This window comes from Octopus bimaculoides, chromosome 14 (assembly GCF_046866305.1).
Source record: "Octopus bimaculoides isolate indiv1 chromosome 14, ASM4686630v1, whole genome shotgun sequence".
Lineage (NCBI taxonomy): Eukaryota > Metazoa > Mollusca > Cephalopoda > Octopoda > Octopodidae > Octopus > Octopus bimaculoides.
Genome location: NC_142941.1, coordinates 5,798,680 through 5,815,626, shown reverse-complemented (window position 1 = coordinate 5,815,626; position 16,947 = coordinate 5,798,680). Strand labels below are relative to the sequence as shown.

General features: G+C 37.0%; 1 protein-coding gene across 5 annotated transcripts in view; it reads right to left on the bottom strand.

Annotated features, from left to right (window-relative positions):
* LOC106876628 (uncharacterized) overlaps nt 1-16,947 on the bottom strand; it is a 106,711-nt gene that overhangs the window by 65,175 nt on the left and 24,589 nt on the right. For all 5 annotated transcript variants that reach the window (XR_016244358.1, XM_089363155.1, XM_089363157.1 and 2 more), the window contains 3 exons: nt 15,893-16,036; nt 7,363-7,506; nt 4,383-4,643 (listed from right to left, as the gene is read on the bottom strand). Coding sequence is in view for 4 of the 5 variants with exons in the window: in XM_089363155.1 (XP_089219281.1) it covers nt 4,383-4,643; nt 7,363-7,506; nt 15,893-16,036 (549 nt within the window). In the remaining variant the exon portion in view is untranslated. The remainder of the gene's footprint in view (nt 1-4,382; nt 4,644-7,362; nt 7,507-15,892; nt 16,037-16,947) is intronic.

Genomic DNA, 16,947 nt, shown 5'->3' with positions numbered 1-16,947 from the left:
TTTCCCTTCATTAAAGTGGTGAGTTTTGTATTTTCGTTTATTATTATTATTATTATTATTATTATTATTATTATTATTATTATTATTATTATTATTATTATTATTATTTTATGTTTGACTTTTGCTTTGCATTTGTACAAGTTGGATCCAAGTCTCACCCAGAGACCTCAAGAGACAACAAGTTAGAAGTTCATGTAGGTGTTATGCTTAGGGTACCATATATATGTGGATTTGCACAGTGTTGTTCTAGAGAATGTTTAAGAAACCATAAGAAAATTATGTGTTTGTTTTAAAATTTGAGATCACATAGACAGTATTTTACGTAGAATATGGGCAGTTCCCATGAGCACTATCTTTTGAACTTCAGCCATTTTGCGGTTTCCTGGTATCTGAGCTAGGTAGTAATCAGCCCGTTTCGCTGTCATTCCCAGGGCACCTATGACAATAGGTATTGTTTTAGTCTTCAGGTTCCACATTTTGCTAATTTCTATTTCAAGATCTTTATATTTACTCAGCTTTTGGTAGGTCTTGACAGATACGTTTATATCGATTGGGACAGTCATATCAATGAGGAGGCATGATTTTTGTCTGAAGTCTTTCAGTATGATGTCTGGCCTATTTGCATCTATCTTTCTGTTTGAATGGTGAAGTTTATTATTATTATTATTATTATTATTATTATTACTCCGATATGTTAGGAAAACTTTCAATCCTAGGCAACGCCGGATGCCTCTGCAAATACGCACACACACACACACACACACACACACATACACATACACACTCATACGCACGCGCGCACGCACACACACACACACACACACACACATATATGGATCAAAACAGTTTGATTCAAATTCGTTGGTACTCTTGAGTTTCAAGCACGATACTAGTCGTCAGCCATTTTGAATTTGAATGACAAATTGATCGTTATTACAGTGAGGTGGGATGCACTTGGTGTGATTTGATGTTGGTTTATGGGTAACAGTTAGCTGGAAAATACCGCTCGGCGAACAGGAAATTGACCATGTGGAGGGCAGGAAATAGACTAGAAGTCGGTCAGGTTGTTGGCGGGGAGTAGGAAATGGTGGCATGTGCAAGTCTATAGTTTTCCATGTGAGTGTGTAGATGCACTCATATAGTTTTGCGTTCATGTGTTTATTGGTGCGAGTGAGCGCATTTGTACATAGGCGCGCACGCACACTTCTGCACACACAAACACAAACACACGCACACGCACCCGCACACATACACGCTTGGAGGAACATTCATGCGCGCGCACAGACACACAGAGGCTTGGACGAACGCGCACGCACACACACATACATACACACACATGCACATACGCACGCACCCACACACATGCAAATTGTTGCAAATTGATGGTTTCGGTCTCAGATTCCTGGTTAACATTTCACTGTCGCCTACACAGGTGACTGTACATCTTTTTTTCCAGGTAATGTCCCAATACAAGTATTCTTGCGTCTCAAGAACCGGTTAGCGTCTGTTATTTTGCAGAAGGTTGAATCCTAAATTTCGTTTTCACTCCATACTATGTCTCCTGGATACTGGTTTAAAATGATAGACCGAGGTCTCATTTCTTGTGACTATTCTCTCCAAAAAAGCTTCGACTTCGTCCTTATAGCGGTCGAATAAGCGTTGACAGATCTCCACACATTTGGACCTATGCACTTCGGTAAGCTTTCTTGCCGCCCATCTGGCACGAACTTTACGGAAGGAAAGATTGTGGTGGATTATTTGTATATACTTTTTGACTTACTTTTGTATTTTTTTTGTGTGTGTGTATGTGTGTGTGTGTTTGTGTGTGTGTGTATGTGCATGTGTGTGGTTGTGTGTGTAACATTACGAATTAAATGCGACTCTAATAATGTAAACGTTCGCACGTACATACTTTATGTGTTATGTATATGTATATATATATATATATATATATATATGTGTGTGTGTGTGTGTGTGTGTGTGTGTGTGTGTGTCTATGTGTGTGTGTGTGTGTGTGTGTGTGTGTGTGTGTGTGTGTGTGTGTGTGTGTTGTGAGAATTTACAAAAAGAAAAGACGAAGACAGGTATGTAAACAACAAACAGATGTGTTAGCTTAACGCGCTGGAAGAGAGAAAGTCTTAAACATTTCGAGCCTACGCTCTTCGACAGAAAGGAATATAGAAATAAACAGGGAGAGAAAATAAAGAATGTTTGGTGGTTAGCGATCTATCATGGCGAATGCCGGACAGAGGGGGACAAGGGTGTGGGTGGGGGTTAGGCTGAGTGTGGAGTATGTGGGAATGAGGTGTAATGGATAGGGTGGGGTGGGATGGGATGTATAGAGAAGGTGACTTTGGAATATGTAAGGGTGGGGTTACGAGGGAGAGGTGACGATGAAGGGAGTGGGGGGGAGAGAGGGAGGGTAGGAGTGAAGAGAAATAGGTGTCAGAGCAAGAGAGGCGAGGTGATTGAAGTAGAAGTGAGAGGAAGAGAGGAGAAGGGAGGAGAGTTGAGCTCATGTGGCGCAAAGGAGTGAAGAGAGAAAAATAATCTCAGTTCATGGTGAAGACGGGAGTCCGGATGGCCCCTGTACAAGGACAATCCGAACACAGACAAGTGTTGCAAAGAATGACCGGTAGAACGGAAATGGCGCGAGATCGAGATGTCATTTTCTAGTCGGATGTCTCGGAGGTGTTCCGCGAACCGGTCAGCCAAGCGGCGTCCCGTTTGACCGATGTATAGAGAAGGACAGAGAAAGCAGGAGATACATTAGATGATGTTGCTAGAAGTGCAGGTGAACAAGTCAGCGATATGATAGGGTGGATGATGGGTGCCTATGAGGAGGGTGGTGCTGGAGAGGTATGGGCAAGTTCGGCTTTGTGGGCGGGAGCAAAGGAACAAGCCGGGTTGGGAGGTTGCGTTAGGGAAGAAGCTGTGGGCCAAGAGGTATAACACAGTATCAATAACAACGTAATTTTAATAGAAAGAAAACAATTCATCATTTAATTATGATTCAGTCATAAAAATACACACGGCATTCATTAAAATCCATAACGATCTAAAGTCAAGTAATGCAATGGAAATTAGAAGTGTTATAGATGGAAAATAATTTTTACATTATTCACATTTGACGGCTATCTGTCCTCATCTTGTTTGTTGCTAACACAACTTTTCCGCGGATATATTCTCCAGCCTTTATCAGGTGTCCTGGAGAAATTTCGAACCTAAGTTCTCATTCCTAAGGTATTTTCCTGATGTTATTTTATTATTATAATCGAACTCGGAATCTTGGGCTTAGTAGACTGCGCCCTTAACCACTACGCCATATACCTGTAGGCAATGATGGAGTGAATTTTGGGGCTTATAAATCTTATCTTTTCCTATCCTTCCTTAATACTGGTTCCCATGTGCTACTCATCTGCATTCGCTCTGCTTAGGAGGCTGTTGTGTCCTAACATATGTGCTGCTTCTTTTAGTTTTCGTATTTTCTAGTGGTATTCTCTATTATTTTAACTTCATTCCACAGGGGAAGATGATCTCCATTTTTCCATATATGATGAGCTATACCCGATTTATCAATATCTCCTCGGGTCTCAGCTTTGCGATGTTCCTCTAGGTTAAGAGCGCGGGCTACTAACCCCAAGATTCCAAGTTCGATTCCAGACATATATAATAATAATAATAATAATAATAATAATAATAATAATAATAATAATAATAATAATAATACCAACAACAACAACAAGGTAAAAATAACTTATGAATGAGAACCCAGGTTCGAAATTCCTCCAGGACACCTGATGAAGGTTGGCGAATATATCAGCCAAAACGTTGAGTTAACAACAAACAAAATGAGTACAAATATCCGCCAAATGTAAATAATGTAAATAATGTACATAGTTTCTCATCTCTCAAATATAGAACTGAAAGGAATTTTTGTTAGATGGTTATTATCTGCTGAGTTCATAGCGACAATATTATTAAATCGATACAAGTTTCTTCCAATCATAAGGTTTGTCTCTTCTGAAGTTCAAAATAAAATGTAAACAAAAAATATTTCCATTCTCAAGGAATCAGTGGTGGTGAGAAAACAGTTCAAATTTCACCAACTATTATAATGTTCTTTTAATTAACAGCATAATAATTTTACACACTATTTGAACTCAAATGAACAAACGTAATTTGAACCGACAGGGCTTCTAACTTGCCGCTGGAATTGTTAAAAGTAGCAACACCGACCTTCCCGTCAAACTACGCATCACTGTCTTAAAAAAGATAGGATGGCCACAGCTGGAACTCCCTTGGTCATCGTCCTGCTTAACCAGGCCTAAGTGAGACTAAGTAACAGCAATAACGGGAATATCATTTATAACAATACTTACGGTTTCGCATTCGATTGTATATTCTCAGCTGAGATATCATGTATGACTTATCAAATGTCACTTGCCAAAATGGATCCTTTTCCTTGTTAGTATTTGCACATGATTTATGTACGACTTCAGGGTCAAAATTACCGTCAACCGCCTTGGCGGATGTCATCCCTACCTTCATGTCCACACATGTTCCATTATCGACGAAGACACGTGTTCCTTTCGTTCCATAAGTACTTGATTGATTGGTTTGTTTACCTTGAGCAATATTAACTGAAAAAGATAGAAGCCTAAATTAATGATTAGTATACAATTTTTAGTTCAATATATTTTGAAACCGTTATTTTCTGAATAAGTGGCATATTTCTATAGCTCCACTTTTCTGTACATAACTATAAAAAATGTAGTATATACTTAAAATATACGAAGTTTGTATCATCCCAAAGTACCAGATGGGAGATAGCTGTTATAAGACAAAAACTTAACATTTATAAACTAAATATTCATAAAAAATCAGGCAAGAATATCGAGAAAGTTAATATTATATCACATAAAAATTCCTTAAACTCTACATAAGGCTGAATTTTTAGCGCTAACTTATTTTATATTACATACTAGATAACTTTCTAAATTGATAACATAAAATAATATTTGGCAAAAACTTTCGCGTATGACTCAAAGATTTTGAAGGCCGTCGACAGTGTAGGAGACCAAAAAGGGCTCCAGTTGGATGTGCTCACTGTTATCCAATGGGTGAAAAAACACAATATGCAACTAAACGATGACAAGTCTTATAAAAATTCTGCTTGTCATTAGGTTACTTAGCCCATCAGTAAAGAGAAAAGGAGGGAGAAAGTAAAGGAGAGAGAGAGAAAGGAGGGCGAGAGAAGCCGTCACGACATGAGGTTGGAGGAACATAATTGTAAAGCTTTCACGTGATTAGTTGAAGGGAAGAAAACGGTGAGAGAAAAGGAGGATGAGGCGAAGAGAGAGGCATAAAGAGGGAGAAAGAAAAAGAGGGAGAGAGAAAAAACAGAAAGAGAAGCGTCCAAGACATGTGGTAAGGGGAACGTAATATTTATTACGTGATTAAGAAAAATAGTTGAAAGTATTTATATAGAGGAGAGTTAGGAATAAAATTTTAGCAGAGTGATGTTCTGTAGAGAAAGGCAGAGAGAAATAGAGAGAGAGAGAGAGAGAGAGAGAGAGAGAGAGAGAGAGAGAGAGAGAGGGAGAGAGAGAGAGAGAGACAGTGAGGGATGACGGTGGTGGTAGTGGTGATGTTGGGTGCATAGTGTGAAATAGGCTTTTTTCTTAAATTGAACTAAGTTTTTTATATCACCTATTACTTGACGCATGCGCATCCTAATCCTGCCATTCACTTTAGAAAGAAACTAGTTTCCGTTCGCCTTTCATATGCAATAAATATCAATAAATCACAAGGGCAGACATTTGATAAAGTGGGGTTGTTCTTGTCTAAACTTGCATTCGGCCACGGTCAGGTATTTATTGCATTCGCAATGGTTCTCAAACTATCTGATGTTAAAGTTAAAGTTATCAATACTGACAAACAAAGGAAAAGGAACAGGAAAACTTACACGAAGGACATAGTCTGCAAAGAAGTAATGGATTGAAAGATGTGCGCAAATTGAAATGTGTATTGGCTCTGACCAATCACCTTGCCGTATAATTTACCAACGATATGGTTTTCAGAGTATGCCATGCTGCATTAAATGTTTACCACCGTGAAATTGTGACCCCAATATTTTACATATAAAATAATCTTTTTTTAATATAAAATTTTTGTGTTCTATATATGAAATTGTGACCATGTAAAATGTGAAAGTTTCCCGTTTTGGCGATAAATGCAAAAATAAGGGTTAATATTTATTTTATGGGTGCTGTGTATTAAGTCTACAGAAGTGTGCATAAAGTATATAAATTATATATATAAAGTGCATTAAGTAAAAATCGTATTCTAATTTCCTTCACTTTTCAATGAATAGCAGATGAGCAACTATCTTTTGATACAGAAACAACACAGTCCACGCTTTCAGGCTTTTGTATACAGTTTTCGGGAACAACCCAAGAAGTTTACTATTGATTCCATGAAATATTCACGAGTCCCACAAATTCTGAAAAGAGGTTCCACATAAGCTACCATATACTGTTCTCCTACGTGAAACCCTCGTGGTATCAAGCACTGCTAGGGACCTCGGAAAAACAGTCGATAACAACTTAGAATAGAGGGACCGCATAAACAACAAAACTGACATGATCCGTATGTTGTGCTCCTGGATCCTAAGAATTTTCAGGTTCAGAGATGCTCCTACCATTATACTTCTCTTCCCTACCGAAGCCCGTCCTCATGTACAATACTGTTGTGCGCTTTGGTCTCTCGACACGAAAGTAAATATCATAAAAATTGAAGCACCCCAGAGATCAAGAAAAAGCAAAACATGTCAGGGCTTGATTTTTGGGATCGGCTCCAGAAATTCAAACTTTATTTCCTTCAACTTCACCATGAGAGCTATATCATTCGTATAATGCGAAAAATATTCCAATATTGTTCAAATAGCGTTGGTATCAACTTTAACGTTCATCCTAGACTTGGTCCTAATGCCATTCGTACTCTACAAAAATCGTCCTCGCATCCAATCACAACACTAAGACAGAAGCGTTTCACCTCAACTGGCCCTGCTTTCTTTAACATCATGCCAAGACACATAAAAGAAGAAAAAGATCTCATGATATTCAAACATTCCCCGGTTGAATATCCCGAACAAATCCCAGATAAATCAAGTACACTCGGATAATTCTCTGCAAAGAAAAACTCTTTACTCGCATGGGCTATGGTGCCCAAAACATGACTTTAATATGAAGCATGATAAGATGTTTACTCAGGTGCTGCTAGTGAGTTAGTCATGGCCAGGGTTCATTCCGAACGAAAGTTATCTAGGTATCCTCATACCCTGAACAAATATGTACTCACCATATGTTTGACTGTCACACTTCTCTCCATACCATCCATCTTCGCAGCGATCTTTACACTTTCCAGTAATTTGGTGACATGATTTTACTCCAGAACAGTGACATTTATTGGTACAGTTTTTACCATACAACTGTGGTGGACAACCTAAATTGATAACATCGAAACAGTTTCTTTGTAAATGAGCATTAAAATAAAACAGTTATTGAATATAAAATTCAATCTTACAAGATCTCATATATGAAGTAATTTATCAACAAGAGATGCTATTTTCTACGTTTAACTTTTACAGTCTTAAAAATGTAGAAATTCTTGCAATATAAGAAATCAAAAATTATGCGATTCTTGTACATGTACAAACTACATAGGCTACAGTTCAGACCCTACCGTATCTAGAATGTGTGCCGCCCGGGGTGGCCCTTCCGTTTGCTGCCCCTAACCCCACAAAAGTAGATATTGCCTACAGCAGAACCAAAATTGGTGCCCCTTTAAAAGTGCCACCTGGGGCGGACCAACCCTACTGCCTCCAACCGTAGCTACGCTAGTGAGTTTAGAACAGTTTAAAGCATCGTAGCCGAGAAGAAAGACTTAAAATGATTATATCAAAAAGAAATAAACAGTATGTTAACATTGCAGTTTTGAGTTACGGGCACACTGGGCAGTTGTGTAGAGGCCTTTTGTTTTTAAGGGCCCAATTATGATATATATATATATATGCTGTGTCTTACTGTTAGTATGTAAATATTATAGGCATTAGTTCAATGACTTACCCGTAGCGAGGGCTACATTGCTACTAAGGTCTGCTAAGGTAGTGCATGTATGTATGGGTAATATATATATATATATATATATATTCCGATTTGAAGCCACAAATTTGAAGCATAAACAAATGACCGAAAAATTATGAGCTAACTTCAGGCTGAATCGAACCCACAAATCGACACCTATACGGCTCCTTGCAAATTCTATTAGCCAAGCGCTCACCCGTCAATTTCAGTTAAATTTAGTTAATATATACTGAAACTGTCTAATACTGCATATAATATTTTTGTAAACAAACTCGAAAGGATTTGTAAGTTAAGGGGAGAAAGCTACTATGTAAAACTCATAGTATAATAATAACCGTATAATAATATATCATTATATTTACTCTCCAATTTGAAGCGACAATTTTTAAATATAAGCAAATGACTGAAAAACAATGAGCTAATTTCAGTCTGAATCGAACCTACATATCAACGATTACTCGTCTCCTTGCAAATCCGATTGGCCAAACGCTCACCCATCAGTTTCTGTCAAATTTACTTAATATATACTTAAACTGTCTAATACTTCATATACATTTAGATAAAAATATTAATACTATATATATATTTAGATAAAAATAGTTATTTCCAGTTTACCGGGTTACCCAAAGTGTCGCGTCCATGAAGTACTTAACTTAACAGTGTCTCTAGTCCCTAATTCACGAAAACCATTTAGTCTATGGAAAATATTGAAATAATTATATTTATCTAAATACTCTTCTACTCTGTAACTTATAGTGAGCTCCTCTGTCGTATTTGTGATTTGCTGACGGTATATATATATATATATATATATATATATATATATATATATATATATATAAATCGAAGGTAGATCAGAAAGAACACAACAAACAGAAACCGTCAAAACACAACATGCGGGAAAAGGATGATAGCACGACAACGGCAAACAGGACAAGCAAGACAAAGCGGTCATTCGCAACCAAATAGCTTCTTCAGTCGGAGTCCGGAATGTCTGCGTAGTTTCGCCCTCTTAACTCCGATATTACTCGAAACCGGCTGGGCCAGGGAGTTAAGCTAAAAGCATTAAGCCTGTGAGAAAGGCAGACGAATGTAAATACACAAAAATAAATAAGTAAATAACGGAAAGGGTTTTTCGGCTATCGGACAAACGTAAAATATGAAATAGAATTATATATATACAATGGACAAACGCCTTTCGGCTATACAACAAAATAAAATAATTATACAATTACAACAAAAATAAGACAAAACGAAAAGGGTCTTTCGACCATCAGACGAATGTAGTAAGCTAGCGCAAGGAAAAAAAAAATGGAAAAATCTTAACTGGGTGGGCGGCAGGACAGAACAGAACAGACGGGCACGACCGACCTCTAAGGTGGCCGGCCGAAAAAGGACGACAACGCCTGAACCGGACAGTGTTTACGTGGTATGAGAAGGGAGGATTTGAAAAGGGCAGAGGGCCTAAAGAATAGGAGAGAGGAGAAAGAAATTAGAAGGACCAAAAAATGAAAGGGAGGGGAGAGAGAGGAAAAGGTATATGAGAGTTAAGAGAGTGAGAGTCGTACATAATATTCAAGGGGTATCTTTTTTACAACGTACACAAGTTGTACTTAACGCTGCTTGGATAAATCAAAGTTTGCACAGAAAGAACACAACAAACGGAAACCGTCAAGATACAACAAGTGGGGAGATAAGGACGAAAGCACGACAACGGCAAACAGGACAAAACAAGATGCACGGATCATTCGCAGCTAAAGCGCCTCTTCAGACGGAGTCCGGAATGTCTGCGTAGTTTCGCCCATTTATCTCCGATGTGTGTGTGTATGTATATATATATATATATATATATATATGTATGTATGTATGTATGTATGGTCTCTCTCTCTCTCTCTCTCTCTCTCTCTTTCTCTCTCTTTCTCTCTCTTTCTCTCTAAACTTCTTCCCCAAAAAGTTTAGTAACATCATCATTAAAGATTTTATAACGTTGTTGCAAAAAATAATCTCTTAAAAACATTCACCTTTACACTTTAAAAGCTAATTTCTGTGCGTTAGTTTGTCACACTTCGCCTCCCCCTCTCACAATTCATTAACACTTCTTGTAGTGCTCATACTGGAGTGAGTGAAAGAGTAGGCATAGAGAGGTCGAGGCCGGTGGCGAAGACAGAAAGACAGAGAGAAACAGAGAAGGAGAGAGAGAGAGAGAGAGAGAGAGAGAGAGAGAGAGAGAGAAATAGAGAGAAAGAGAGAGAGAGAGAGAGAGAGAGAGAGAGAGAGAGAGTGGCACTTTCAGAGAAAGAGAGATTGAACACTAAAGAAGCATACTGAACTAACATAGTGAACGATAGTGATGGGGTGATAGTTATAGTAATGGGGTGTAGTTGTAATAGAGGCGAAGGTGGCAGTGATGATGATGGTGGTGGTGGTAGCTGAGGCGGTCAGGGATGAGAATAAGTTATGTGAAAGACAGTGGTGATGGTGGTGGAAGAGAAGGAGGCGAAATCAAATGTATTGATGGCGGTGGCGTCAGGAGTCTAAACGGTGTATGTATGGCAGATATGGTGGCGATGGTGGTGGTACTTTAGTTTACCCTGCAGCTTTGCCACAAGTTCTAAGTCGTCAAATTATATCATTGTTTTGATGAAAATTGTTCATTGCTTGAAAAATATTGTTCAAGCTTAATAAAATTTAATATGTACTCAGTGTATGAAGCGTCATTGTTGGCACATACAGGCATACGTACGTGCATACGTACATACATGAAATACATACATACATATATATATATATATATATATATATATATATATATATATATATATGTATATGTATATATATATATATATATATATATATATATATATATATATATATATATTTATATATATATATATAGGGAGAATTCACGAAAAAACAACAGACGAAGACAGGTGGTCTAGACAACAAATGGATGTATTAGTATAACGCTCGGGAATAGAGAAAGTCTTTAACGTTTCGAGCTTACGCTCTTCAACAGCAAGGAACACAAGGAAACAAGGAGAGAAACAAAGAGAGAAAAAAGGAGAGGAAAAAGGAGAGAAACAAGGAGAAATACACACACACACACACACACACACACACACACATCCATATATTTTCAAAATATCGGTACAATTCCCAAATTTCATTTGCGTAGCGATGTGAAACCATGAAGTCTAAAGCCAAACTGAGGTACGAGGATGTGACTTGTACATGTGTGCTAATCATAAAACGCAACACTTTGAAACACATTTCATCTACAAAAAATTTTTACGAAACAGTCAAACAATTCATCTTCCTTGATAGTATTTGCGCGATGTAACCCCATCAGTAAGTTTTTCTCAAATAAACAAATGTTTGATGAAATCAATCCGATTAATCGCAATATATAATCCAAGCAAATTTTTGATAAGTGTTCATGACCGTAATTTCAGTCCAAATAATTCTTTACTTTCAGAATGTTTTCCCATTGAGGTTCAGCCTCTAGATTATTACATTCTGAAAACTGCGAAACACGGGTTGCTATATCCATTGGCAAACCATTTCTAGCTCAAAAGCTATTGTCTCAGAGAACACAGATTTTATTGGAGTTATTGTAAGATTATTTACTCTCCGTGAGTTCTAAACATGTAAATCAATGCAATGGTCATTAAAGTTCTGGGCCACATCTCGTAAAATAAATCTAAAAATTTACTAGATTCTTCCTCTGTCTCTACATTAAAACCCATATTTCTTTTTCGGCATTAAACTTCCGTCATGTTTTTCTTGTCCATTTCCCTAATCGACCTAACAACAGATACCGGATAATAATTCCTCTCGTCTAGTCTTAGTTTACACCCAAATATGTCTGTACAGTTAAGCTTGTACTGCGATTGCATTATCATTGATTCTGTCTCTGCATCAAAATATCGTATTTCTATCTTTCGCCAAGGGCAACACCACTCAACGTTAAATAATAGAAGTTCAATAGTTATTGGTTAGACCTTCATCAATCATACCCTGACTTTCTTTTATCGAAAGATGCTTTATCAAACAACACTCAGTTGATCGACATCTGATGAAATTTATTTTTATCGAAACGACTTCTTTGTGAAACGTTATTTCACCGAAATTCAAAACGATTTGCATATAAAAGTTTTGCAAATATCTTGTACATTAATTTCATCTATAGGAGAGTTTATTATTCAGGATAATTACAAACATACAATGCATCCTACAAAGCACAAGAATTTTAAATAAAAAGTAATTTTAAATAATATAAAATTAGAATTTTAATCGAAAGCTTTAATCTAAAGGAAAACTTTTAGCCACCTTCGAATATCATTATTTGTATGTGGCAAAATATTTTACATAGCTTCATATACATTCCAATACCTTACTGACAATCTTGATTGACGATGTTTTTTCCCATCACACAGACCAAATCCATGTTTCCAAATAGTGCGTGAAAGAGTCAAGAAAAAGTTCTTTGTTACTCAATTTTCTAGCAAATTCTTCAAATTTCGATGCAACATTTCGATGTACATGTGAAAATAGTTGAAATAGTTTGGTAAGAAAAGCATGTCTTCTTGTAATTGTGAATCGATTTTGCGCTAAAGCTATCCGAAATGAGAGAAAAATACACCCAAAATATATTTTCTTCTTGTAAAATAATTTAATTTCATCCACATACGTAGAGAGCAATAAAAACACACGCATGTCTTCACGCATGTATTTGTCTTTAGAATATAAATAGACTCATTGATATCTCATTGATTGATTGATTGATTGATTGACTGATTCATTGATAGCCCCTTTGTAAAATTTGACGATGACCGAGCAGTAAGCATAATGAACAATTAAAGAACATAAAAAAGAAATAAAGAAAATAGAAAATTCCTAAAGTTACGTTTCTTAATCTGTGATCAATGAAGAGAATGATTTTAACTGCACGACACCTCGACGAAAGACGAATCCATACACAGGGTCAAAGTATCACAACAGCTTCCTCCATTTATCACACATTCCGTGTTCCTAAAACTCTGGAAGTGACAGCATTTCGTAGGTGCAAATATGTGACTCTCCCACCACTGCAATGCAATGGTGCCATCTGCGGTTGCAAGTAATTTCAGCCATAAAGAATTAATAAGAAACAGGACTGACTATACAATATTTCAACAAGGACGCCGTCTCGTAATGGTTGGGTAAAAAATACCTACGCTGCATCTTCCATGCGCCTGAAACTAACAGCCCGACTGTAGTTCATAGTTGCTGAGGTATGGAAAAACCCCTCAATTAAGTCACCATATCACGAAATATGCCCACTGACAAGATTAAGTCGAGGCAACGGAGTTTGTATGCTTAAGAAGGGAAATATTAAAGTGGCTGAAGGGATCTCCAAACTTCGCATTAACATCCTAAAACATTATTCCAGACGTTTGCCGAGCATTGTGGCTTCCATCCCAAGATGAAATTATGTTTCCATTTGTATGAGTTGCTCCTGCTTGGCCAACCACCGCCAGCAATGAAGCAGCTGGGATGAAAGCTACATAATCCTACCATACTTCATTTGAATGAACTGAAAACAAGGCACTAAACATACACACACACATTCAATGTGTGCAGATATACGCATTACCGATGTCTATTAATAACACTGAATTCATCTATCCATTAATCAGTCTCGTTTTTCACTCTGCAAGATGTCCAGAGTCACCTTCCTCACCAAACAAACTTGGTGAGATCATCAGTTTAATCACCGACAACCCTACGATGGAAAGGGTTGTACCGTTGTATGTTAGCAATAGCATTTTCAAAGGAACTCTCAACAACCAGACACAACTTATGGATGATATCCTATACAAGTTACCACTGTATCGACCAGACTATCGGATATTGTTACACTTGCTCGCATTATCATAGCTTTTGAATAATGCCACCTCAGGCTGGCTGGGCTGGCAGACCAGCATTTCCCCCTGAACAGAACAGCAGTTTGTCGAAGGTTTACCCATTTACAGCTGAGTGAACTGGGGTAACATCAAAGAAGAATTTTACTCTAGAACTCAATGCATCACTGGTCTGGGAATTGGAACACCGATTTTACAATCATGGGTTCAATAACATGACCAACAGAACTTATATATATATATATATATATATATATATATATATATATATATATATATATATATATATATATATATACATATATATATATATATATATATATATATATACCTAACAAGATTGGTTAAATAATTTGAGTTATATTTTTAAATGCAAATTATATCTTTATTTTAAATTTATATTTTATAGGGAAAATTGTAGCAATCTGTAACACAATTTCTACTGAAAGTTATTATACTTAAAGTTTTTATGTAGATAAAATGGTATAGGCGCAAGCGTGGCTGTGTGGTAAAGAGTTTGCTTCACAATCAGATTTCTCTGGGTTCAAGTCTTATTGCGTGGCACCTTGGATAAGTGTCTTCTGCTATAACCCCGGGCCGACCAAAGCGTTTTGGTGGATTTAGCAAACGGAAACTGAAAGGAGCTTTTCGTGTGCAACATATGTGTGTGGGTGTGTGTGTGTTGGTCTCCCACAATATCTTGATGACCAGTGTTAGTTTGTTTATGTTTGCGTAATAAGTAATGAAGTCGGTTCATTCGACCAAATAAAAATTTTCAATACAGTGCCCCAGCTTGGCCGCAGTCCAATGACTGAAACAGAAGATATATCTGCACAAATATCTGTCATCTTTTGATCTTATTTTGTATTAAAATTCATTCTTTTATTATTTGTATATTTATATTTATATATTTATAATCTTTATCTTAAATTGTAAATTATTTCAAACCGTACAAAAGATAAAATTATTTTACTTTTTCATAAATCAATTCAATAACATGCCTTCTCATTTAATGGTCTGCCTTGAGTCAGTTTGAGAATTATTCTTATGCCTCTGTGTTTTGTATGATAGTTTGTGTGTATGCAGATGTGGTTACTTACAGTACACGCATACTCACGAACACAAAATCACAAATACAGGCAGGCATATGTGTATACATACACAACCGCACAGATACACTCACACACATACACACTTCATTTATTCCCCCCTCCCCCTCTCTTATAAGCTACCCCTCATCTACATGCACTCATACAAGTATGCCTAAACACAGGCGTAAGAATAATTCTCAGACAGACTCAAGGGAGAAATTCAAAACAAAGGAAATGTCATTGATGAGGTCAAGAATAGCAACGAGATCACCTTGACACACAAGCAAACGATTGTTTAACGCACACATAAAACAAACGATCGGCTAGTTAGTTTGTGAGATATTGAACCGATTGACTAATAACGAAAATGTCATTTTGAACCAGTACCTATGTTTACTGGGGTAATAACAATCCCAATACAACAAGATTTGTTTCAAAACACGAATTCGGATCAAGAGTGTTACAATCAACATACGAAACTAAAATATTTTACAAAATACTTTTTAAAAAACTAATTCAATATCAAGTGGTTTAGATGAAAGAAGTGCCGTGTCAGTAATATGGTGTCTTGTGAAAATACGTTTTCCTAAAGTTTTTTCAATAAAAAAATAATAGTTTCGATGATAGGATGTGTGATAAAATGTCGTTTGATAATAGGTTTTGGTATCACTGATTATGCATAACATGAAATACCACAATTACATTTGAATAAACATTTGGAAATCGATCTTAATGTGAGAAATCAACATACCAAATAACTTAATACGATAAACTCCAGCTTTCCCTTCAATATACAATCTATTATTCTTTACGTCACCGGTACACATGGTATTATTTGTGTTTAGTTTCAGTTTGCATTCCATTCCTACTGGATAGATAACTTTCATTGTTGAATCTAGAGAGAACGAAATATACAATACATATAAAAATAGAAAATTTATGTCAGTAAATGTTAAGTTTAAGTAAATATAAATAAAACAAGTGTGTGTGTGTGTGTGTGTGTGTGTGTGTGTGTGTGTGTGTGTGTGTGTGTGTGTGTGTGTGCGTGTGTGTGTGTATACACACTAAAGTGCACAGGGGCACTAATTAGTACCAGCATTGTAAGAAATAAGAGTCAAAACAAATCAATAGTCACACAAGCACATACACATATTTATATACATGCATGGATATGTATGTATACATATGTGCGTATATATCATGAGATCTACTTCACAGGCCCTAACTCCTCCTTTAAAAGCAGCAAATCACCCTCAACATCACCGTTGTTTCAACTGGAACTTTAATATATATACTCTTTATTCTCTCTTTACTCTTTCAGTCATTTGACTGTGGCCATGCTGGAGCACCGCCTTTAGTCGAGCAAATCGACCCCAGGACTTATTCTTTGTAAGTCTAGTACTTATGCTATCAGTTTCTTTTTGCCGAACCGCTAAGTTACAGGGACGTAAACACACCAGCATCAGTTCTCAAGCGATGCTGGGGGGACAAACACATACACACAAGTATACACACACACACACACACACACACACACACACACACACACATATATATATATATATATATATATATACATATATACGACGGGCTTCTTTCTGTTTCCGTCTACCAAATCCACTCTCAAGGTTTTGGTCGGTCCGAGGCTATAGTAGAAGACACTTGCCCAAGGTGCCACGCAGTGGGACTGAACCCGGAACCATGTGGTTCGTAAGCAAGCTACTTACCACACAGCCACTCCTACGACTATGCTTACCACACAGCCACCCCTACGCCTATAGATAGAGAGCAAATGGTAAGGAAAGG